Here is a 23,940-nt window from a genome sequence, read left to right on the forward strand (position 1 = left end):
TTTTAAGGCTATGTACATAATGTTTTAAAGAGAGCTAATAAAGAATTTAAGAGAGATTAGAAAGTTAGTAGTAACTTTTATTTTAATTGTACCTTCCTATTCTCATTGCACGCAAAAGGAATACTTGCAATGTGAAGATGAGTACACAATCAAAGCTTAGCTCCTTACTTCTTTAAAGCTATTTTAATAAGAGTCTTCTGTCATTATTTCTTTATCCTTACCTATCAGAGAATCCACAAAGGTTCTTTAAATGTTGTTTTAACATCAGAAGTAATAAAATACCCTGGGACACATTTGCAAACTCAATTAAAGGACTTGAATTGTCTGGTAGACATTTCATCACAGCATTTATATCATCTTCTTCATCTGAATCTGAATCAGAGTCAACTCGTTTACGTGATTTTCGAGGTTTGGAAACCTCTTCCTCACTATCACTTCCAGATGCACTTTCCCGGTTTGGTGAAGGTTTCTTCTCTTTCCTCTTGTCTTTCACCATAGACTGAAAGAAAGATGAAATTGGTTCACCTGACAACTAGGAAGATAAATATAGGCCTTGTTTGACAGAATATAAATTTCCCTAAACTTTTTCTATAAATCAGGTTTCTGTATATCAAATCCTACTGATAAACAGATTTTCATTAAAAAATGAAGACAAGTACCCCTAGAAAAAAATTAGCTTCAAAACAAAATAAAATCACAGGGCAATAAATTTTTTGAAGACACTTATTTTCTGTGAAGATATAACAAAAATTTGAAAATAAATGATAAAATTTCAATTTAGTATCTAGAATTATTATTTTGTATAATGTCTTAGAGGATCTAAAAGAAAAAAATAATTACAATAATTAACGTAAGCTGAACTGGGCAGCAAAGTCACCTAATTTTAATCAGCTCTTCCTCTTTTCAAGTATTTTACAACAGGATAACATACAACTTTGATCAGATCCTGATGAAGCTATCAAGCTTATATAAACAGGCTGGCCTAAGCTAAAAAAGAAGACAGAACCAAAACACATAATTTTACTGAATTAAAGCCTGGGTGGAGAAGAAGTCTGGGGAAAATGAATTTACAAATACATGTAATAGCAAATGAAAAAGGGAGCACATATACTATAAAATATACTGTAAAATATGGTCAAAGGATTTAGAAAATTCTTTAAAGCTAGTTCTCCCTGACTTAGAAATCTGGTGAACTAAAAATTTGTATACACCAAAATTTTACCCCAGGAGAAAATACCTATAGTATTATGCATATGTTGGTATCTTTTAATTAAGTATTTATTTAATATCAAATTTTATTTTCAGTTCAGTAGCTGGCACTTTCATAATTAAACTATACAAGACCAAAAAGAATACATATTACACATTAATAGGATTCTAAAACAGTGCTAGTATCAACAGATAAGTTTTAGATAGTGATGAACAGTGATTTTACTCTATGTACAAAAAGTTTTAGAATACCCAAGGTCAGTGCTTAAAGTAAGAGAAATAAGGAGGTGGAATAGTTTTTAAAAAAAACCACAGAAATGAGTTATTTTTAGGCCTTCCTAAAAAGAAGTGGCACTTTGCTCACTTTCTCCCATTCAAGGACTACCAAGGGTTTCATGATGACTTAAGAGTTTATGTATCCGTCAAAAAAATAAAAATAAACAATGAGAAGCAAAACAGTGAAAATACCATGCTTTTATTTTAATAGCTGCATTAAGGGTTACCATGTGTAACTTACCTCCTTAAATGACTGTAGGAGGTTACTGCCAGAAACTGAGAGTGTAATATCTATATGATGCATTATAAACAATGGTTCTTCCTGTGTCTGGTAAGGGAAACAGGCTAGATTGTCTGCTATGTACAAGAGCATATTCACTTCTGTTTTCTGTAAATTAAAAAAGGGTAAAATATTTAACAATTTGTGTATTCATACTCTCAACACGAAATGCAAAAACAGGTATCGATACCCACTGCATGATCTTTCCATTTAAAAAAAAAAAAAAAAAAAAGGCTTTTCCTTCCACCCTGGCATCATCCACGAACTGGGTTCACGTTTTTCTTGTCATGCAGATTCTCTTCTGAAGAAGGACAGTCAGCCTTCCCATGGAAAGGGATAAGCACAGAAACAGTACCCACAAATCCTCAGTACCAACCAGGGTCTGACCAGCCTTCTTCCCTTTAGTCTCCCTTCTGCCCTGTCTCCTTAAATCCAAGCTGCTGATCTCCCTAAGCCTTTTTACTGCTTGGCCCCGCCACATCCCAGCTTGTCTTCCTTCCTTCATTGCCTGCATTCGCCCTTGCAACTGGGCATTTTGCTTCCCTCTTTCAACCTGTCTCTATTAATTTTAAATACCACAGAATTTCATAGTTGATGGGACCTACGCAGCCATCTACTCCAACCATACCTGAAAAGGAATTCCCACTCTAATAAATAGTGATAATCAAAAAATTCATTGGTAAGCATTATATTCTAAGATAAATTACACTTTAATTATACTAAATTTAATTTTTATTGAATCATGTCCCTTTTCAGGGTAATCTTTTAATCTGCAGATATTTAGAAAAATTAAAGAAGTAGACATTAAATATTTCTCTATATACCAGAAGGTAAAATTTAACATCATAGCACATTTAATTAAGAAAAAGTTTTTCATGCTTACTGCTGTGTCATCAAAGAGATTGAGTAAAGCTATTAGAAAGGCTCGTCTGTGTTGGCGATTTCCTCGGATCATGGAGTAAAGATGTGAACACAAAGCACTAGAGGATTCATCTTGTCTGAAACCCCTTACGGCATCTTTTGGGGATGTGTTGATTGCTTGTTGAACTTGGTAAGACATCTTCATACCAGCCACGGCTTTCATCTGAAATTATAAAATCTTCATTTTTATCATTGAAATAAAAAAAAAAAAAAAGAGGAAAACAAAAATGAAAGGGCACTATATCCTGAAATACATTTTGAGTCTTACTTCATCATCTGGTTCTTATTTCACTTTAGGAGTATCTTAGAAGAGAAGTTTGTAAAATGTCAATTTGGTCCTAGTACCCATTTTTTTTTAAAAATTCAAAAACTTCTTCCAATTATAAATCAACTGAAAATTAGATCACAGTATTTTAGGAAAGGATCACATTATTTTAGAGCTTTAAGTAACTTTGGTCACATAATTTGATATCCTAATTTTAGAGATCAGGACCAGAGAGGTCAATAGATTTGCTGAAAGTCACAAAGAGCTAGTTAATAGGAGAACTAAAACTTATAACTCTCATTTTCTAATTTAATGCTTTTTCTACTATCATACATAGCCTTCATATTAAAAGGAAGAACTAAAAGTTCTACTAAGAAACCATGTGTTCTCTTTTTAAATAGTACAGTTGTTCAGATTGATAATTCTTTCATACAACATTTAAACAAAATTAATTTGGTTACGAGAACGACTTTAGGAATGGATGTACATAACACTGAAGTCTTCATTTGCCAAGCTTTCAGAGTAACAACTATCCTGTATTAGTTATTATATATTTATTACAATGTATTTGGCATTGATGAATATGTTCCCCTTGCCTTGTTAGATTTTAAGTTTCATGAAGACCAGAATCATGTTCTATCTTTTTATTTGGGGATTTAGTATGGTGTCTTGCATAAAGTAGGTGCTTAAAAGGCTGCTGAACGAAGGCATACTTGTAGTATGAGTATTTAGGAACTGTTATTTGAAATTATTTATCATTATTAAGGCTCACATAATTATGAAGTTCAATCAATAATTTTAAAAGGTTGAGAAAATCTAGATTTTAAGATATGAATAACCTAATAGTACTTCTTATAGTAAATGTTTTTTTTAGACAAATATTAAATTTTCACAGAAAAATTTATGGGAGTGTTTTTGCTAAAAATATACAATACAAGGTCACAGTCATACAATTCTGGAGGTAGAAGAAGCTTTAAAGTTCAGTTCCAGAGAGGTTATGATTCACTTTAAGATTATATACCTAGTTAATGGAGGCACAGCTTGAAGTAGAAGTCAGATCTCTTGATTCCCCATCTAATTCTTCCTTTTGTATCATAATGCTAATCTTACTCCATTTTACTAATTTATTTTAAATTAGAACTTTACTCTAGAAACAAACTTGGTACACATGGATTAAATAGTAATGCACTTAGGAAAAAAAATGTTAAAGACATTAAAAAAATTTTTTTTACAAATTGCGAGGAGGTGATTGATATTGTGGGGTATTCAAAAGTAAAATCAAGGAAAAACAAATTAATTTAAATCATACATATTTTAAGTACATACGTGAATGAATCCAGCATATTTTTTGTCTATTTCCACAAGCTGCTGGTCAGCTTTATTCCTCATGGCAGGCTCAGGGTCTGTGCCCATAGCAATTAAATATGGCACACACTAGAAATAAATAAATGAAAAGAAATGAAAAAAAAAAAAAAGAAATAGAAAAAAAATTAAGTCATTGAAATAGAAAAAAAATTGAGTCATTTCAAACTACCTGAAAGCTAGTACAGCTAATATCTTAGGAAAATTTAAGAATTATTGTGACAAAGTTATTTACATGAATTACAGCATGCTAAGTTCCTCATGGCTAAAAATGCTTCAGTAACTAGAATTTATCCAAGGATTCAGACCTCTTTCGTAAAGTATTAGTTTTCTCTCTGGCAGAGTCTATAGAAGAAAGTATAAGACCACAGGCAAAGAATAGATTATGAAACAATTCTGAAATTTCATTGGCAACTTATGAAGTCACCTTCATAAAACTTCAAACATGACTGGGTATTATATTTTTTGCTGTATACATTTCAAATGATTACCATTCCTTCAATTAAGCTTGAAAAACACAATTTGTTAAAGTTAAGCATTAATTATGCCATGTAATAAAGAATTCCAATGAGAGAGTAGTAAATTTGTTTTCCACATAGAAGATTTGGATAGCTAAAAACAAAGCTGTTCTCTTATCCTTATGGTTTTAGCTAGGGTTCTGAAGTGATTAGACTGCTAATTAAAGTGCTCTTTTTGGTCAAATGAGTTGACCAAGCATGAAGAGCTCTTACACAGAAAGCACTTCTATATACTTTCCCTATACACATCTAGCAGAGAAATATTTAATTTCTAATGACATTAAATAAAGTTAAGCTTCTAAAAGGAAAGCTATGTTCCTATCTTATTTAATGCTTTAAAAATGTTGGATGAACTGACACAAAGTTTAATTTTAAATATGTGCACGTTAACATCTTCATAAAATTTTTCGGGAAAGAAGGGATCGGAACTGTAATTTTATCAGTGTTAGCAACTCCTATTGGGTGGAAACTAGCTCTACTGAAGCATATCTCTTCTGTAACTTTAGTTTCAGAGAGGTTTTGTGACTTGAAGGTCATGAATCTAGGTCTTCCTCATCAAAAGGATGGCCCTCTGTCTACTTTGCCATGATGCTTCTCATGATAAAGTATTTTATTGGGTATAAAAATGCTCTAGAGATTAAAATAAAATATAATAAATAATGATTCATACTTATACATTATGTAATCCTACATAATGTTACAATACGTAATCCTATATAATGTTACATGTAATCCATATCAAAACCTTCAAGACAATGCTCAGGGTTGAAAAGGTGGAAAAAAGGAACATATCAAGGGAAACTTTGCTATTTTAAAGCAAAGAGAATTGTAATGAGGGTTACAGTGTATTAAGGATACACTGGTTATAATAAATCTGAGGCTGCAGTAGGGGAGGAGTCAATATGGTACTCTTCCTCCAAAGTGCACACAAGTTCTACAGACAATGATTTCAGGAAGAAAATTTAAAATGTAGACCTATTATTTCTCACTCTTTCCATTTAATTCAACACCTAAAGATTTTAGCTATTTTTAAATTGGGGGGGTCTCAAAGCTATGTTTTCATCAATAATCTTGGAAACAGAAAAAAGTTTTGATATGTATATGTAAAAAACCCAATAAATCAGTTATACACAATAATGCCCCAATTATCTGAAGGTCAAGCTTCTGGAAACCTAAACCATAACAGTACCAAGATGATTAAACAGCTGCCAAAAGAAAAAAAATATCCCATGCACTTTCCTCCATAGGAGAGGCCCAAGGGCGAAACTGTAATTTTAATCACATAATTCTACCACAATTGGTGATTTGGTCTCTGTGCTGATAAGGAAGTACTATTTTTAAAGAAAGATGGGCTGACAGAATCAGGAAATAAGAAAGCAATGAAGAAAGGGAAAATGTAATTTATAGATTATATATGTGTGTGTGTGTGTATTCAGTTGTTATTTTATGTATGTTTATTACATATATACACACATTCACACACACATACATAAATACTCATATTTTATAGTTTTATATTTACATACACATATATCCTGGATACAAAAGCAGCCTAGGTTCATTAAATACAGAGGCAAGCAACTCATTCTATATCCTTTCATGTTATTTATTAGAATATAGCTCATAATTATGAACCTTAGATCATTAAGAAAGGGTTACATTATATTTTCTGTTTATATTTAAAGAGGCAGAAGTATACAACATGCTCTACAAGTACTTCAATTAAAAATGATTAAAATAAAATGTTCTAGCCATTTAAAAGGGTAAATTAGTTATGCAAAAAAATTACTAATATAAAATGTTATATGAAACAGTTTTCCACAGGCATATTTTTTACATATGGTTTCCCTAACCAACACTGTAATGCAATAGCATTGTTCAGTCAGTTAGTAAGTAAACATTTATTAAGTGTCCACTATGTGCCAGGTACTTTGCTAAGTGCTGGGGATACAAAAAGAAGTAAAAAGTCTCTCTCTTTAAGGAGCTCACAATCTAATGGGGGAGATAAGAAGCAAATATGTAAAAGTAAGCTATATACATGATAAATAGGAAATAATGAGGGAAGGCACCAGAATTAAGAGAGGTTGGAAAAGGCTTGCTGAATAAGATGAGATTTCAGTTCGGACTTGAAAGGAAGTCAGGGAAGCCAGTAGGTTGAGATGAGGAAGGAGAACATTCTAGGTATGGGAGACAGTTAGAGAAAATGCAAGGAGCAGAGGGATGGTAAATATTATTCATGGAAGGGCAAGAAAGCTGGTGCCAGTGGACTGTCACTGGGAATAAGGTGTAATGCAGGGAGTAAAATACAAGAAGACTGGAAAGGTAGGAGGTGGAGAATGAAAGGCTTTGAAAGCCAAAGAGAGGATTTTATTTTTAACCATGGGGGTAGGGAGCCAATGACTTTATTGAAAAAGGTGTCATAGTTGTGTCTGCATGTTAGGAAAATCACTTTGGTAGCTGAATGGAGGGTGGCCTGGAATGGGGAGAGAGACATACAGGCAGACATACCCAGAGGCTATCACCACAGTCTAAACATGGAATGATGAGGGCACACAAAGGTGGGATTAGTATCAGAGAGAAGGGGCTGCATTTGAAAGATGTTGTGAAGGTGAAATTGATAGAGTGAATATAGATTATAATAAGGAGTTGAGGATGACACCTAGGTTTTGAGTCTGAGGGAATGGTAAGATGGTGGTGCCCTCTATATTAAATAGAAAAGGAATGAAGGAAGGTGGGGTTGGGAGGAAAGATAATGAATTATTTTGGACATGTTGAGTTTAAGTTTAAGATGTCCGAAAGGCAGTTGAACTTGTGAGACTGGAGGACAGAGAGACCGTTAGAGCAAGACAGGTAAATCTGAGAATCATCTGCAGAGATGGTAATTAAATCCACAGGAGGTGGTTGAGATGACCAAGTGAAGTAGTAAAGGCGGAGAAGGGAGGGGGTCTCAGGATGGAACCCTGTGGGACACCATTGTTAGAAGGTGTGACCTAGATAAAGAGTTGTCTCAGGCAGGAGAATCAGGAGAAAGTGGTGTCCCAAAAACCTAGAGAGAAGAGAGTATCAAACAGAAGAGGGTGATCAGCAGTGTCAAAGGCTGCAGAGAGATAGAGAGGAATTAGGACTGAGAAAAGGCCATTGAATTTAGCAAATAAGAAATCACTGGTAACTTCGGAGGGAGGTATTTCAGAATGATGAAATTGGGAGCCGGACTGTAAGGGGTTAAGAAGAAAATGAGAGGCAACAAAGAGAAAAGGTGTAGGTGCCTATTATAGATGGCCTTTTAAAGAAGTTTAGCCAAAGATCAAAAGAGATATATAGGTTTATAGCAGGTATGAAAGCATCAGGTCAGAGTTTTTTTTCAGGATGGAGGAGACATGGACATATATGTAGGCAGCAGATAAGGAGCCAGTAGACAGGGAGAGACTAAGGATAAGTGGTAAGTGGGGATGACAGAACAGATAAGCCTTTGGAGGAGATGGAATGGGATGGGATTGGTATTTTCCCTAATAATTAGGACTACCTTTTCATGTGAGAGAGGTGAAAGCGAAGATAGTGGCAAAAGGCATCTGAATGATAGGAGGAGTAGAGATTAGGGAGCTCATGGCAAATGGCCTCAATTTCTTCTATAAAATATAAGACAAAGCTCTCAGCTGAGAGAGTGGGGGGAAGTGGAGCCACAGGAAGTTTGAGGAGGTACACAAAGGTTTAGAAGAGCTGCTGTGGAAAGTGAGATAGTAAGTCGATAAAGGAGGTAGAGTAGGATTGACTGGCAGCAGTGAGGGCTTAAAGTTGCATAATATAAACTTGCAGTGGACCTAGTTCAGAAGGGTTTCCTGAGTTTCTCTACCTTTGTTCAGCAGCACATATAGAAGCAAAGGTGGCAAACGGTTAGAGTCATCCAGGACTAAAGCTTGGCAGAGTGAGATTGGTAATATGATAAGGGGACCAGGGACTCAAGATAAGAGGACAGTATACAGTTAAACTGCTTCATCAAGGGGTCAAAATGGAGAAAAAAGGGAAAAGTAGCTAGTGCAGGGGAGATGGTTTAGGAGGGAACTGAGGGGTTGAGGGAGAGGTGGAAAGTCAACAGATTGTGGTTGGACAACGGGATTTTGGATTTCGTGAATGTGGAAGTGGTACATTTGTGTGTGATGGCAAGATGAGTATGACCATCCTTGTATATGACTGAGTTGGGGTAGAGGTCATGGGAGGTGAGTAGGATGAGGAACTGAGTCGTTAGGGTATTTGAGGGAGAATCAACATGTATGCTGAAGTCCTCAATTATGAGGGCAGGAGAGAAAAAATTTTGAGCCAAGCACTGAACACATGAGGAAGGAAGGCAAGTGACCTGGGGATTGGTAGACAATAGCTACCAGAACTCAGACTGGGTGACAAACATGAACTTCATGAATCTCAAAGGAGGAGTGATGGAGGAAAGGGCAGAAACTGGAAATGGTAATGGGAATCACAAAGTATTTCAACTCCACTCTCTAGACTGGTGAGTCATGGAGAATGAGTGTAGGTATAGATAATGCTGAAAGGATGGCCTGTGAGGCTGTGCTATTACGGGTAAGAAGGGAAGGTCAGGTTATTGTTATTGCTAGAAGATGAAAGAAGCAAGAGAGGGAAAGATTTAGGATGAAGGGAAGTTTGTTGTCTATAGTCTAGGCATTCCAGAGGTTACAGTGGAAGAGGTTGGAAGCATTTGGTTGGGTCTTTGGGATGTGAGGGTTGAGGGAGATAAGAATAAGGAATTGGGTGGTAGGTAGATGGGGAATAGGTTTTTTTTTATGTTGTTGTTTGTTTTGTTAGATATCTATCTATCTATCTATCACACAGCTAGTGAGTGTCATGTGTCTGAGTCCGGATTTGAACTCAGGTCCTCCTGACTCTAGGGTCGGTGCTCTATCCACTGCGCCACCTCGCTGACCCCGGGAATGGGGTTTTGATGGTGATCTACAGGGGTTCTGAATCACTGGCATGTGTAGGATGTGATCAGTTGTGAGAATGTTTATTACTGAGTGGAAGGTGTCACTCTTCTTCCCAACAGAGGGCAAATACAGGATGAGATGTAAGCACATGGGATGTCCCATTCCATGGTTCCTTTTTCCTTTAAATGCTAGAAATTAGGAATGAGTTGGTACAGAAGACAGAAGTTTAATCTGTGCAGCAAGAGATGGAAGGCTTGCTCCCTCCCGACTTTCCTCGTACATAACCAAATTCCAAAGTAAAGCTAGATTTAATAACATCAGTCCTGTGATATAATTCCTGTATTTTCTTCTGAGGATTTAGGATCTGCTATAATTCTATTAGCCAAATAGTCCATAATAGAGTCACCATGGATTTATAAAATTGCTCTTGGCATTATGGTAAGAATCTAAGTGTGAAAAGATACTATTGGATTAGAAAAGTATCTTCTCTCAAACTGATTTGAAACATTATTCTGAAATTTTTGATTGGACAACTAAGTTTTAAGGAAAAGCATTACATAAATCTAGCGAGTAAGTAATGGCAAATAAGATGAAGGTTTTGAATAGCTAATTAAAAACAATTCTGGCTTATCTAATTTGGTTATGCCTTAGTGTGAATTCTCTTTAGGCCACAGATTCAATCCTGTGTCAATTATTAAGTTTTGCTGTATAGATTACATACCTAACCTAGTTAATTACCTCAAAAATGTATACTGTTGGTCCAAATCTAAGAATGTGTTAATGGATTAGCTCAGATTTATCATTACTAATGTGAACTCAGGTCTTCCGTTCTCCAAGTCATGTACTCTATCCACCGTGCTACCTAGTTGCTTGTATACATACACTCTTTCTCATGTTTCCAGTAAAATGGAAAATTCCTTATATATTTTACTGAAATTTCATTTTAGGAGAGTTTCTCAAACACTATAAAATTCTGAGGTAAAGAAAATAAATGTAATGCCTATTTGAAGAACAAACATACCTTTATCAACTCATAATATAACTGGATCCAACAGCAAAAAGAATTTGCCCCGGCTTACCTGAACTGGATGAATGAGCCCCTGGTTGAGGGTTAATGCAATGACATTGAGGGCAAAGTGGCGCACACTTGACTGGGTGTGAAAGAAAGCCTCAAGAACTTGTTTGAGGTAAAGCTGCATGATGGAGCTACTCATCCCTGAGGACACGTCACCCATTTCTTTCAGATCTTCCTGTTTTGCTACTTTCTTCCCTATGAAAGGAAGAAAAGATTGAGTACAGTCTTACAGAAAATAATCTTTTGTTGCATACATTCTCTTGCTCTGTCTTATGTCCCTGTTCAGAATCACAGAACCTCAAAATGGTAAGTTCACAAAGTTAATACTCAAATTAATGGCAGTAAGACTCAAGATAATTAGTCACTTTCAAAAGTGAAAACCTTCAAAAGACAGTATGTGAATAGGTTGACAGTGAAGACAGTGAGCTAAATCTGATCAAGATATCTCCCCAAGTCTATCAGAAGACAGCAACTGAAAATGGAATGGATGTAAAGAAAAGCATGATCTGCTCAATTATGTTTTAATACGTCCACAGCAATGGCAAGTCAATGGAAGCATGGATATATGAATGGATTCTATAAAAAATGAGAGCCCAAAGGGAGAATTTATGTGTGTATGTGCAGTGCTAATGAGGACTCTTTTTTTCTTTTTCCAATTCTTGATCCCCTCTCTTAAATGTACTTGAATTTTAAACATTTCTAAGCATTTTACCATGCTTAAAAATACTTAACAGAAATGAAGAAAAAATGAAATACAGGAATACCCCTGCCTTGCTATGCACAAAGGAAAGAAAATGTTCCTATACCATAGGAGTGCCACCTCCAGTTTTCTGAGTTAAGAAAAGTTCATAAATTAATCTTAAAATCAGTTTTCCTTCCTCTGCTTTCTTTCAGATTGCTACATAGCTCCAAAGCAAACTCACTATGGAGGTAAGGTTAGCATTCCCCCAAAATGATGCAGTAGTTTGTGAATGTTCTTTTAGCAAGTCAATAATATTCAGGACTATTTAGCCAGAGAGCAGCATGGGTTTTAGAAAAATATGGCCCTATAACACTCACTAAAAGTAAAAAATGAATTACCTTTTCTCTCCCCATTATTTTTCCCATAAAGGTACACTAAATGTTTAAAAAAATGATTTTAAAACAGCTTTCACTTACAGTCTTTATCTGCCTGTTGCATACGTGTATCTTCTTCTTGCAGGTAGGTCTGAAGATTTTTTAACACTTGGATTTTTAAATTTACTGAGCTGTTCTTATCAGCTAGAATGCTGTTATACAGATTCTTTACTTCTTGCTCAAACATTAGACTTGGATGCTGAATAAATGCAAATCCTAGGGAAATGGAGAAAAATTTTTTGATGCAGTCACTTCAAACTATAGGTAAACTGTTTCAAAATATAGTGAAAATTTTGGTAAAAGATATAATTTCCTTAGTTCAGAAAAAATAATACTTAAAATGACTTTAAGAGTATGCAGGTAGCCTTACCTAGAGAAGTTTTAGAGCAGGAACTTCTTTCCCCATGTTTTAAAAACAAGAAATTGCATTTCAAAGGAGAATTTCACACAAGAGGAAAACTTGAGGAGGGAGCAGGGCCTAGTGGCTAGGGGAGTGGATTGGGAGTCAGGAGTCTTGGGTTCTATTCCTGGCTCCACCACTGACTTGTTGTGTGACCAAGGGTGAGTCACTTAATCTCTCTGTGCCTCAATTCTCCATCTGTAAAATGGGGACAATAATATTTACCACCCACCTACCTCACAGGGATGCTTTCAGGATTTAAGATGTCATGTCTTTAAACATTTTCAGATCCCTAGCAAAAGGTACTATATATGCGTTATTTTTTTAAAGTTGACTTATAACTGACTGATATAATAAAATGGCTCATTTTAGGTTTTTTTCTACCAGTCTTCAACCAAAATGCTAAAATTAAGTGAAACCCAAAATAGTGATTTTCCTTTGATTTCTCCTTAGGTGGTTTCCTATTGGAGCTGCAACGCTGAACCTACAACCTTGATTTTACTAATGCTGCAAGAGATATATCAAATGATACTATTATTTGTGTTTACAAATATCGTCTACCAACATCTTATATTCTGATGCTTCACTATGGCATAAGGTGACTCCAAGTTCTGAAAGCTTATAGCAAGGTAGCACCAGCTACAAGGGAACTACCAAGGTAGAAAGAATTCAAGTATAAGCCCAGTGGAAAAACTCAGTGTACGTTGTCTGAGGACACGTAAACTCAGATTGGTTCTTTACAAGGTGCACTGTAGGAGGATGGACCTTCTTGGCTAGGGTAACTCCCAAAGATCATTTACTAAAGCAGAGAGGGATTGCAATATGAGTTGATAGGAGTACCTATAAATCTACAAAATCACAAAATCTTGAAGTGTTGACTTAATATTGTCTTATTACCCAATAAAATTTTATTTTTATTTAAAGGTCTTTAAGTGTTTTCTAAATAGCATATGAAAACCCATAATATCATTGCTACTTTCTAATATTGAAACTAAAGCATGGAGAAATCAAATAACTTGCTCAAGGTCACACAGCATATCTAAGGACTAGGCTAAAATATCTTCTAATTGCTGATCTTAGATCTACTTCCTAGATAGTACTGTTTCTTTAAGTTAAAGTAATTCTCTCTCAGTTCTTTGAATATTTTAACTTTTGGTTTTATTACTGGCACCTCTCTACTATATAACCTTCCTATTATACCTTTATATTCAAATGGCTTAAAGCTAATACTGCATAAAACTGCATCCTTAGTTAGATAAAGCCATTAAAAACCCCCAACAAAACTTTTCCTACTGTTGAAGTTTCTGAATGGAAAGACAGAAACACATATCTGACAATGTAGGATAAGTAAGGTTTTGCTCAAAAAAAAATCGATAATAAAGATGTCAACATATGACTTTGACTTCCAAACATTACAACAAATAAAATTATGAATTTTGATGCATTTTTCTCTTATAAGCAAGCCCCTCACACAAAAGAAAAAAGCCATTAAGTTTTCTTTCCAGTAAGTTAAAGACCTATTTGTGTCAAAAACAACAGTGATTTAGCATTATGAATAGATCTGTACTGCTTTTCAGACAACCTCTGAGTGCCTTTTGAATGTCAACATAGTTCCTTTTACAGCTACACTGTTCATTTTTTCCTCATCCTTTAGTTTATATCTAAGCACTTTCAGGTATCCTGGATACTGAAAGACTGAAGCTAGAATAAAAACATATCCCAATCACACAATGCTCCTAGAGTAGAGATATGAGAAACATCTTAAATTTGTAAAGTAATTTGTATTATGGTAGTTACATAAACAAGTGGCTAAGTGTAATATATTATTAATTTTGTGTTTGTTATTATGTTTTTATCCTCTATGTAAATTACTGTTTATTCAAGAGGCAGGAACATGGCAATGAACTTGTAAGAGTAAGTCAAGGGAATAAAACCAGGACTGAAACTTTGCTACTTAAATATCTTCTTATTCTATTAAGTGCTTTATAAACTAATCAATCCTCACAACATCCATGTGAGGTAGATGGGGGATAGATATTGTTAACTTCATTTTACTGATGAGGAAACTGATGTATAAAGAAGTTAAGAGACTTGCTCAAGGTTACCCAGGAAGTCACCAGGAGAGCTAAGAACAGAACCTAGGAGTTTAAACACCCAGTCCGGCATCCCATACACGAGACCATGCTGCTATTACCAACAAATCCGAGAGAATAATACCTTGAATCAAAGCATTCAAGAACTCACTAGTTAGTTTTTATGTACAGTAAGATAAAAAACAAGTAAAGAACATGCAATTATAATGCTGGGGTTAGCCAATCTTAATCCCCAAACCCATAGTAAAAATAAAGTTTAAAATACTATCTTACCTAGACCAATAATGGCTTTGGTTTGTACTTCCTCATCTGAATGTTTTGTAAAATACATCAGGAGTTCAAGTACTTTATCCTTTATGTTAACCTAGTCAAATAAAGAGGGAGGGGGAAGGAAATAATGGAATGATCTTTGGTATATAGATTTTATTTTTCAACCTTAAAGAATACCTAGAATCCTTGAAGTAATCTATTCTAATTCCTCTTTGATGCAAGAATCCCTTCTATAACACCTTTATGAAACTATAATCTACCTTTTGCTTAAATATCTCTGGTAATTAGCAGCTCACTATCTAAAGAGATACCTGTTCCATTTTCAGACAGTTCTCACTTTAAAAATGCTCTTTCTCAGAATAAGGTGAAACCTGCCTCTCTCTAACTTCTTTCCATTGGAATTAAACTGATCTAGAATTTTAATAAGCAAAATTCAGTAAAACATAAACCAGCATCATTCACAATTACACACATTTTAGTAGACAAAAGACAATTTGATATAGATTGACTCATTTTTTCAATATTATCATTTTGTGTTTTTACAGATAAAATTTTTAAATAATGAATTAAGTAAATTAGAGAATGTTACCTTACTGCTGCCTTTAAAGTCTTCTTGATCAAAATCAAAATGGCGACACAGTGCTCCAACAGTGAAAAGGGATCTAAGCAGTGCTGGTTTATTTGTTGTAAGCACGGTGCTGTTTGAGTCTTCCTGATGCTGAATTTTTAATTTTGAAAGTGCACCTAATGAAGAGATTCTTCACTTAATTATACTTGCCATTACTTCCCTGAATTAGTGTGCTAATTATTAGATAAACTTGTTCTAAAAATGACAATGAGTAAACAATAATCTCATCAAGAATTACATTCATGCAAATATTAGGATCAATTATTTCTGCACCTGACTGCCTGCTCACTTTTTTATGTTGATTCTATTTCACAGGGTACCATTTATTTCTAACCTTAAAAAAATTAGGAGTACATCCAATTCGGGTCTTGAAAATGGAGTAGAATAACTCTGAGGATGACTCAGAGGTGTAAAATAAGGAAAAATAATATGGGAAGTTTTGCAATACAGAGTAGGCAGTGAATTTATCAAAGTCCATGAAGAATGAGCTAAAAATGTAAATAACTTCCAAGAAGAAGTTAAAACAAAGATTCAATTCAATTACGCAAACATCTGTGAAGTGCCTACTGTGTGCAAGGTACTGTGCTATAGCTGCTGGGGAAACAAAGACAAAAAGTGAGTCAATTCTAGTTTTCAATTAATGGGTTTTGGGAAGGGAAAATATTCTGAGGGTACACACTTAACATTTCTGAGGCTGTCATCATGGAAGATTACCATTTCCTCCCACCTTATCCCTTGGTATAGACACAGTATTGGGCTTGGGTTAAAACCACACAACTGATGCAATATGTCAAATTTATGTCTTTATGTTTAACTTACCATAATATCTATTGAAACAAGCCCACACAAATTTATAATTCTGTGTGACTTTATTTACGACAGCCCCAAGACAGCTCACACAATGTTGTACTACCTAAAAAGGTATAGAAAAATGTTACCATTTATATAAATTATAAGTGCAAAATGAAAAGCTATAAAATGTTCAAGTTTCTTTGAAAATCCAGGTGACCAATTAAAAAATTACAATATTTAAACAATTACCAGTTAATTATGTATAATCTAAATGTAAACATAATAGAATACTTACTGTCATGCCATATTTGATGATAAGTTTCATTAGATCTTCCTCAATGGTGGCAAGGAAGGTTTCACTTGGGTGCTCCATCAATGGCACTACTAATTCTAAGATTTTTGCAACATTGCAAATGACCATGAAATCATTTTGTGTCTGCAAGGCCAAAATTAAGAAGGATTAACATTTTGTGATTACTCAAAATTTTGGAAGAATTAGATTCAGCTCTGTGTGTGTGTGTGTGTGTGTGTGTGTGTATGTATGTGTGAAGTAAAGGTAAGATGAAAGAATTATGCCAGCTCTAACATGAAAAAAAAAAAATCAAACCTTTTCTTCTCCTTTCAAAAATATAGGGAAACAGTGTGGTAGGGCAGGAAAAATGCTTGTCTGGAAGTCAAAAGACTTGGGTTCTAGTCCCTCATTTTTCACTAATTTGTTGTATGACCTTGAAAAAGGCACTTCATTTTTCAGGGCCTCATTTTCAAAATGTTTACTCATCTTTAAAATGAGGAGACTGAATTACATGATCTTTAAGGTCCCTTACAGCTCAAAGTGCGATTATGCTATTATTTAAACTAAATGCTTTAAATACAAATTTTAAAATCTAAACCAAATATAATATTTAATAGGACAAAATAATTTATCACTACAAATATAAAACAAGAATTCATTCAGTGAATGAATAAAAAAATTTTAAGTCCCACTTCTTTAAATTAATAAATGGCAAAAGTATAAGAAAATATCATTTAAAAATAACTATTCTTTTAAGCTAGCACTTCTCAAATTGGTGGGTTATAAATCCCTTTAGAGATTTTAGAGAGATAATGGATAAGAATGAAGATGATCCTGGAAACTAGAATTCTATAATTTCTAAAGGGGCACTTTTGAAAACACTTTGCCCTTTCTCACTTTGCTTAGCCAAGGAACCTTACTTCTTAACAACCAAGAGACATTCATTATTTATTCACTATACTTATTAAGATTCCAATTAGTATTATGATTCATTTACTCAATTTCCATTTATTGCCTAATATGTACAAAACACTGGGTTAAACACTGGGCAAGCTGCAACTAATATGATCTATGTATCTATCTATCTATTCAGACATGACCAGTGTCCTCCCAGAGTTTACAGTCTAACAAGGAGAATATTACACATAAAAAATACATAACTATATAATAATTAAAATGCAGAAGACTATGGAACAAGAAAAGGAGAAGGTAACATCTGAGATCAGCCCTGATGCATAAGTAGGTTTCAACAGCCATAGATAAGGGAATAAAAGAGGAACATTTCAGGCACAAAAAGGGTAAAGGCAGAGAGTTAAGAAAGTGCTGAACTTTTGGGAAGGGTATCAAGTAGTCTGATGTGATCACAGCATAATATACCTGGCAGGAAAAAGAAGGCTGTAAAGAAGTGTAAGTTAAACCCCGATCACAAAGGGACCTTAAGTGTCAAACTAAGGAATTTATATGTGATATAGCAAACAACAGAGTAGCTTTTGAATTGCTACTTCAAACAATTGAAGGCTGTTCCACTAGTATCTCTGAAATATAAGGAGAAAAGTGAAGAAGGCTGCCATCAAATCTGGTGGACTCCCTTTGTGAATTCACAGAAAGACATGGATAAAAAGAGAAAGACGCAGAATGGGAAGACATGAATGGATGATGATCTATATTGTTGGAGGGAGTACCCACACAAATGAGACCGCAGATCCAGTATTTGAGTAGTGAAGGGAACCTCTGAAAGGTTTTGAGAAAAGAAGTGACATGACGACCATGGACTGATTTTTCAGTAGTGACAAGGATGAATTAGAGTGGGGAGAGAATGTCTGTCGGGAGGCCACTTAGGAGGTTGTTACAGTATAATCCATATGGGTAGAGGGTAATAGCGACAGAAACAAAATGAAAGGATGGATATAAAAAATACTAGGTAGATACAATCAGTAGCACTCTGTATATTTTCAATGTAGAAGGTGAGAGAGAACAAACGGTGAAAGACCACATTGAGGTTTGAAGGCTGTGTGACTAGGAAAATGATGTCTTTGACAGAAATAGTGAAGTTAGATCTTAGGTTTTATTTTGGACACATTAAACTTGAAGTACCCGAGGGATATTAATTTGGTATACCATTAGACAGTTGTAGATTCAGGCCTGAAGCTCAATGATGAGAAGGAATGTGCCAGATGAGATATGTAGATTTGGGAGTCATCTGTATAGAACTGCGAGTTGAAGTTGAGGGAATGAATGAGATAGCCAAGAGGGTGCATTGAGAAAGAGGTCACAGGAAGATAGGTCAAGAATAGAACATTAAGTGACACCTGTCTTAAGGAGCTGAGAAAGTGAAGACAAAGGAACTGTTAGACAAGTAAGAGGAAAATCAGCAATATGTGCTGTCATAGTAGCCACAGAGTATGGGGGTGGAGAAGAGTGTCAAGGAAGCGAGTAAAGTCAGCAGAGAAATCAAAATGGATGAGACCTAAGCAAAGGTTCTTGGATTCAGAGATGAGGTTCACTTGGTAACCTTTGAGGGAGTAGTTTTGGGAGAGACAGAACAGAACAGAAGCTTAACTACAAGGGGCTGTGAACTGAGTGGTGCTAAGGAATTGGAGACATTAAGTAGAGATAACTTTTCAAAAAGGTGAAGCAATACAACTCATTTCTTCCCAAGGACTAAACAAAGTCAGCAAGTTATTTTTTTTTCCCTTAAAGAAAAGATTGGGAGAAAAAAGGCCTAGAAATAAATGAACCTTCTACAGGAGAATCATAAAATACCTTTTTAAAAAGCACTTAAAAGTGAGCTTTCATGTATATCATCTCATTTGATTCTCACAACAACATTCTAGGGTAGCCAGGACAAGCATTCTTATCCTTATTATGTCAAGGAAAAACTGAAGCTCAGAGAGATGTAGTGACCTGCCAGCAGTCACAACTCTGGCCAGTGGTGATGTCCAGACCTGAACTCAAATTCTTTTGCCTCTCCTCTAGGGCTCTCATCACTATGCCTCACTATCATTCTTTCCAAATCCAATCAATAGACTATGGATGGACTATGTATGTCAGCTAGAGAATACCTAATGGCAAACTAGTAATTTATGGATGTACTTAATGACCCTGTAAAGACAGAGTAACGGTATCACAAATTTTTCTTGTCCTTATCTACATTCTTGCCTTTTTTTCCCTGCTAGGCCTTGAGTTTTTTCATCTAGAAAAATACTCAAGACAAACCGTTAACTTCTATAATCAGGGGTTGACATTAAGTATACAGAAATCAGGACAAATAATTTCCTTATTCATATGAAAACACAAAATAGCAATAATGAATGACATATGCAGAAAAAAGTCCATGATTTTAAAATTTAGCTCTTAAGTAGGCTACTTAAATCTACCCTGTACATCTCTATAGATTAAATAATTTTAATTCTAAGGTTTTGTTTTTATGGAAATGTACACACAAAGTATTATACATACTATAATAAATGTTTCATTCCATTTAAAAATATACCCTGGAGCACAGACTAATGAAAAACTAAAATCTGAATGTTACATAAAGATGAATAAAGGACACACAGTCTATTTTCTTCATGCTCAATGTTTGTGACCTATTAGTAAAACTCTGGTTGATATTTCCCCTTATTGTGTGAATTATAAATTTCAAATCTTCCATCTTTTACTTAAGAAAGGCACTTTTCTGATACTTACGCTACATTTAGTGGTAAGGTATGGTTGCATGGTCATGGCATGTTTGACCATTAGCTGGGGTCTGATTTTGCTGAATAAGAACAAAGTGGTTATGCAAGCTACCAATCGACCAGAATTCACTCCCTTATTGTCAGAATCTGGAAAAAAAAAATTGAAATGAAAACACAGTGGAAATTGTACAGAATACAATTTAAACTGTTTTACTAATCCCTTGGGGGGAAAATAATGTAAATTTGGGTAACTAAGGATAATAGAGAAGTCTTTTGCTCCCAGAGGTGGGGGGATGCTTAGTGGTGTGAGGGGCTGAGCTGGGTGATTTCAGTGACAGAAGTAACAGATGAGGAAAATTAAGTCAGGAAAGGGGTTTGGCTGCAGTTGGAGAGAATCTATTTCAATGCAAGTAACAATTATTAGGCATCTAAAGTGTGCAACATACTGTGCACTGTGGGAGATGTATATTTTAAAGAAGATAGGGTTCCCCTGCCCTTATGGATGGGGCTAAGCTAAAAGGACATGGAAAGCAGAGGTGATAACACAAAATGGGGGATAAGATAAAGATGGCTAAAAGAGTAGTGACAGGCTGAAGAGTGTTAGGGTTAAAAGAGGAAGTTTCCTTTTGGCGGACAAATTGCATTACACAGGTCAAGGTGAATTTTTAGAGTAGGAATCAATAATCTTTTTACCCCTAAAAACAAAAGTAATACCCTTGACTGTCAAAGGTAGGGATAAATAGAGTAGGTAAAAGAAAGAGAGAGGAAAAAAGGAATAGAAGAAATGTGGGAAAGATAAAAGAAAAAAAGATAGAGGCGAATAAAGTGGGTAAAGTATTACTCTAAATTAATTCAGATGTATCACTAAATGGCATCTGTGTCAAGGGATGCATATATTTCTTCTAGAGAATGATTTATTGCTGACTGTTGGAATTATAAAGCCTTGTGAGTTTTGGATTATCTATATTAATATTGCCATATTAGACAAATTAAAATCATGTATTTATATGTTAATGCTAAATTTAAAAATTGACAACTGGCAAAAAAAAGACAGTCTTTGTTTTGACAGAAGATGGGATTTTAATTTCTTAAGGTTTTTTGACCACTAACTGAATTTTAGAAACAATCTTCAACGCCAAAAATCAAATAAACAACAGCTTTAAAACCCTCATGGAATTAAACAAAAAGCCCGTTTTAAACTTGTGAAATCAGTTTCTTTTCAACAGGTTAAAAAAATGATTTAAAAGAACTAGAATTCATCTGTCTGTTAAAAATTCTAAAATTGAGTTTAAAAATTTTTCAAGATATTCTTATTAATTAAAAAAAAAGTGGCCTTTGGGCTTAGTTTCATTTATTAATCTACATACTAGGCGGTATCATGATTTAGAGAGTTAAGATTGGTGACCTTAATAGCTAGGTGGCACAGAGTTGGGCCTGGAGTAGGAAGACTCAATCTCCCTGAGTTCAAATCCGGCCTCAGACACTTAGTAGCTATGTGACCCCAGGCAAGTCACTTAACCATATTTGCTTCAGTTCCTCATCTGTACTATGAGCTGGAGAAGGAACTGGCAAACCACTCCAGTATATCTGCCAAGAAAACCCCAAACAGGGTCATGAAGAGTTGGTCACAACCAAAACAAGTGAATCGTAATCTTACTGAATGACTTCAGGAGGTTTATTCAACATTAACAATCCCATAAAGTATAATTTGGATTTCAACATCAAAAGGATATAGACAAAAAAAAACCCTATGCTACATTTTAATGACAAGAAGAAATCTGAATCTTGTTATTTAGAAGTGAATGGGTGATTAACAAATACTTGTCTGATTCACTGGCTATGTAGAGAGGAAAATGAGTACAAAAAATTGTCAGGTACCCTATTTTTTATATATGCTTATGTATAGTTATTTATACATATTTTACACAAATATTATATTATATAATAAATATACAAAATGTGTGACTTACCAGCTAGAGATTCCTCATATTTAAGGATATGCTCAACTAAGTTATCAACAAGCTGAGTACAAGCTTTCTTCACAGGTTTATATGAAGCATCCTCTTCTGACTTCAAAAGCTTATCAGATAGGGAAAAAAATTCCAGTAAAGTTATCAATATGCAATGATATAAACACAATGGCTTGTGCTCTTAAATAAAAATTCTGCAGTGTAATCACATGTATCCAATAACTTCACAATGCATATAAAAATATCACATTCTAAAAAGAAATTTCAACATAATCTTTAAGAAGAAAAGGAGAGCATGACACAACTAGGGTAAAGGACCTTGAGCTAGTTAAGTAAATAACTGAAGTAGTGAGTTACAGCAGGAATACAAGACAAGGCCAAATCACATCTTGAAAGAATTTAGTTTGTGTGTGTGTGTGTGTGTGTGTGTGTGTTTTTAAAACAGAGTTGGATATGAGGTTTGCCTTCACTTAGAAAGCCTTGAAAGTAGGCAAATTAATACAGAGAATTTTTTAAAATGCAGGGAAAACATTTAGAATACATTAAGAGAAACTAGATTTTTCCAAACATATTCAAACAATGTCTAATGACAGGAACTTAAAATATTAAAGAAAGTATAACATTTACTTTTATTAGGTATCCTAGTCTTCAGGATAGGAGGAAAAAAATGGAAAGTAGAGAGGTTCCCATTATTCCCCTGTACTCATCCCCTCTGCCCTTCAAGAGGTCTTTCCTTTGTCCTTCAGAGGCAGAATGGGGTAGAAAAAAGCAGAGATATCTTACCCTCTCAAAAGTGGTAGTCTGAATTTAAAGAAAAATTGGAATGTCAATTCAAGCCCAGTCTATAATCCCTTATAAAAGAATACTGTTATCTATTTCTTTCCTATCAAATTTGACTACATTTGAAATGAACCTCAACTCCAATTTTATATTCATAGAATCATAAGTCTAGAAGGGAATATTAAGTAATTTGGTAGGAAAATAAAGTTGATAATCTTTTTTTCAGAGCTTTAAGAAACACTTAAGATATCATAAATGGGTTCTCTGTGTGTGAAACAGATTGTGTTAAGCTACAGATAACTTAGTTTATAATCATTAGGCAATTAAGCTAAATAGGTAAGCCTAGAACAGAAATGCTGATAAAAGTCAGGATATTTTTGAGAAATAAGTCTATTTTCTTTCTATACAAATGTAAATCTTTCAATTAATGCAACCTTTATTAAGTGATTATTATGTGCTAAATGTTGGAGATACAGAGAGGAAAAATGACATACGCCTTCCCATTTGAAGGATGTAATTTATTTATTCTCATGTCTGAAACCCCAATCAAAGGGAATTGTATAAAAGGGCACTACCTGTCTCATCCCTTGCCCTGCAGCTTCACATTCTTTTCTTGCCTTCATTTGAGCAGCCACTAAAATCTTCCCTTTTCTAGAAAGCTTTGATAACCTAAATATAAACTATCCAATAACCTGTTTCCACTCTTGCCCCAATAGCAGGGTTTTCCTGTGTAAATATATCTCATATAACAATTTATTATTCATATTTCATACATTTGTTGATTGTGCTTATTTTTGCTACCTCTAATAATTCACATGAGTACTGCTGGTCTGAGATAATATGTCCATTAAAGTGACAAGGTTTTCTTTATAAAATTTTATTTGCAGTGTCATAAACACAGGGATTTACATACTTTATGGAAACTAACAACAATTATCACTTGGCTTCAAAATGCCTATACTAAGATGGGATGGTAGCAAAAACTGGAAATGTTTGAATCTGGGCTGAGCAGTGAGAGCTCCACATATGTTAGTATGGAATTAGAAAAAGTGTTTCATTTTCCAGGCTCCAGTCAATTT

At 34.6% G+C, this 23,940-nt stretch overlaps 1 protein-coding gene across 2 annotated transcripts in view; it reads right to left on the bottom strand.

Moving 5' to 3' along the window:
* Nucleotides 1-23,940, bottom strand: part of NIPBL (NIPBL, cohesin loading factor) — a 261,926-nt gene that overhangs the window by 3,555 nt on the left and 234,431 nt on the right. For both annotated transcript variants that reach the window (XM_027863621.1, XM_027863622.1), the window contains exons 33-44: nt 22,082-22,190; nt 20,122-20,258; nt 16,435-16,575; nt 16,167-16,260; nt 15,309-15,463; nt 14,723-14,813; nt 11,999-12,172; nt 10,845-11,035; nt 4,278-4,385; nt 2,649-2,849; nt 1,727-1,873; nt 222-499 (exon numbers count right to left, since the gene is read on the bottom strand). In XM_027863621.1, coding sequence (XP_027719422.1) covers nt 222-499; nt 1,727-1,873; nt 2,649-2,849; nt 4,278-4,385; nt 10,845-11,035; nt 11,999-12,172; nt 14,723-14,813; nt 15,309-15,463; nt 16,167-16,260; nt 16,435-16,575; nt 20,122-20,258; nt 22,082-22,190 — 1,826 coding nt within the window. The remainder of the gene's footprint in view (nt 1-221; nt 500-1,726; nt 1,874-2,648; nt 2,850-4,277; nt 4,386-10,844; nt 11,036-11,998; nt 12,173-14,722; nt 14,814-15,308; nt 15,464-16,166; nt 16,261-16,434; nt 16,576-20,121; nt 20,259-22,081; nt 22,191-23,940) is intronic.

The sequence above is a fragment of the Vombatus ursinus genome, unplaced genomic scaffold (genome assembly GCF_900497805.2).
Source record: "Vombatus ursinus unplaced genomic scaffold, bare-nosed wombat genome assembly UNPS02014772.1, whole genome shotgun sequence".
NCBI classification, from domain to species: domain Eukaryota; kingdom Metazoa; phylum Chordata; class Mammalia; order Diprotodontia; family Vombatidae; genus Vombatus; species Vombatus ursinus.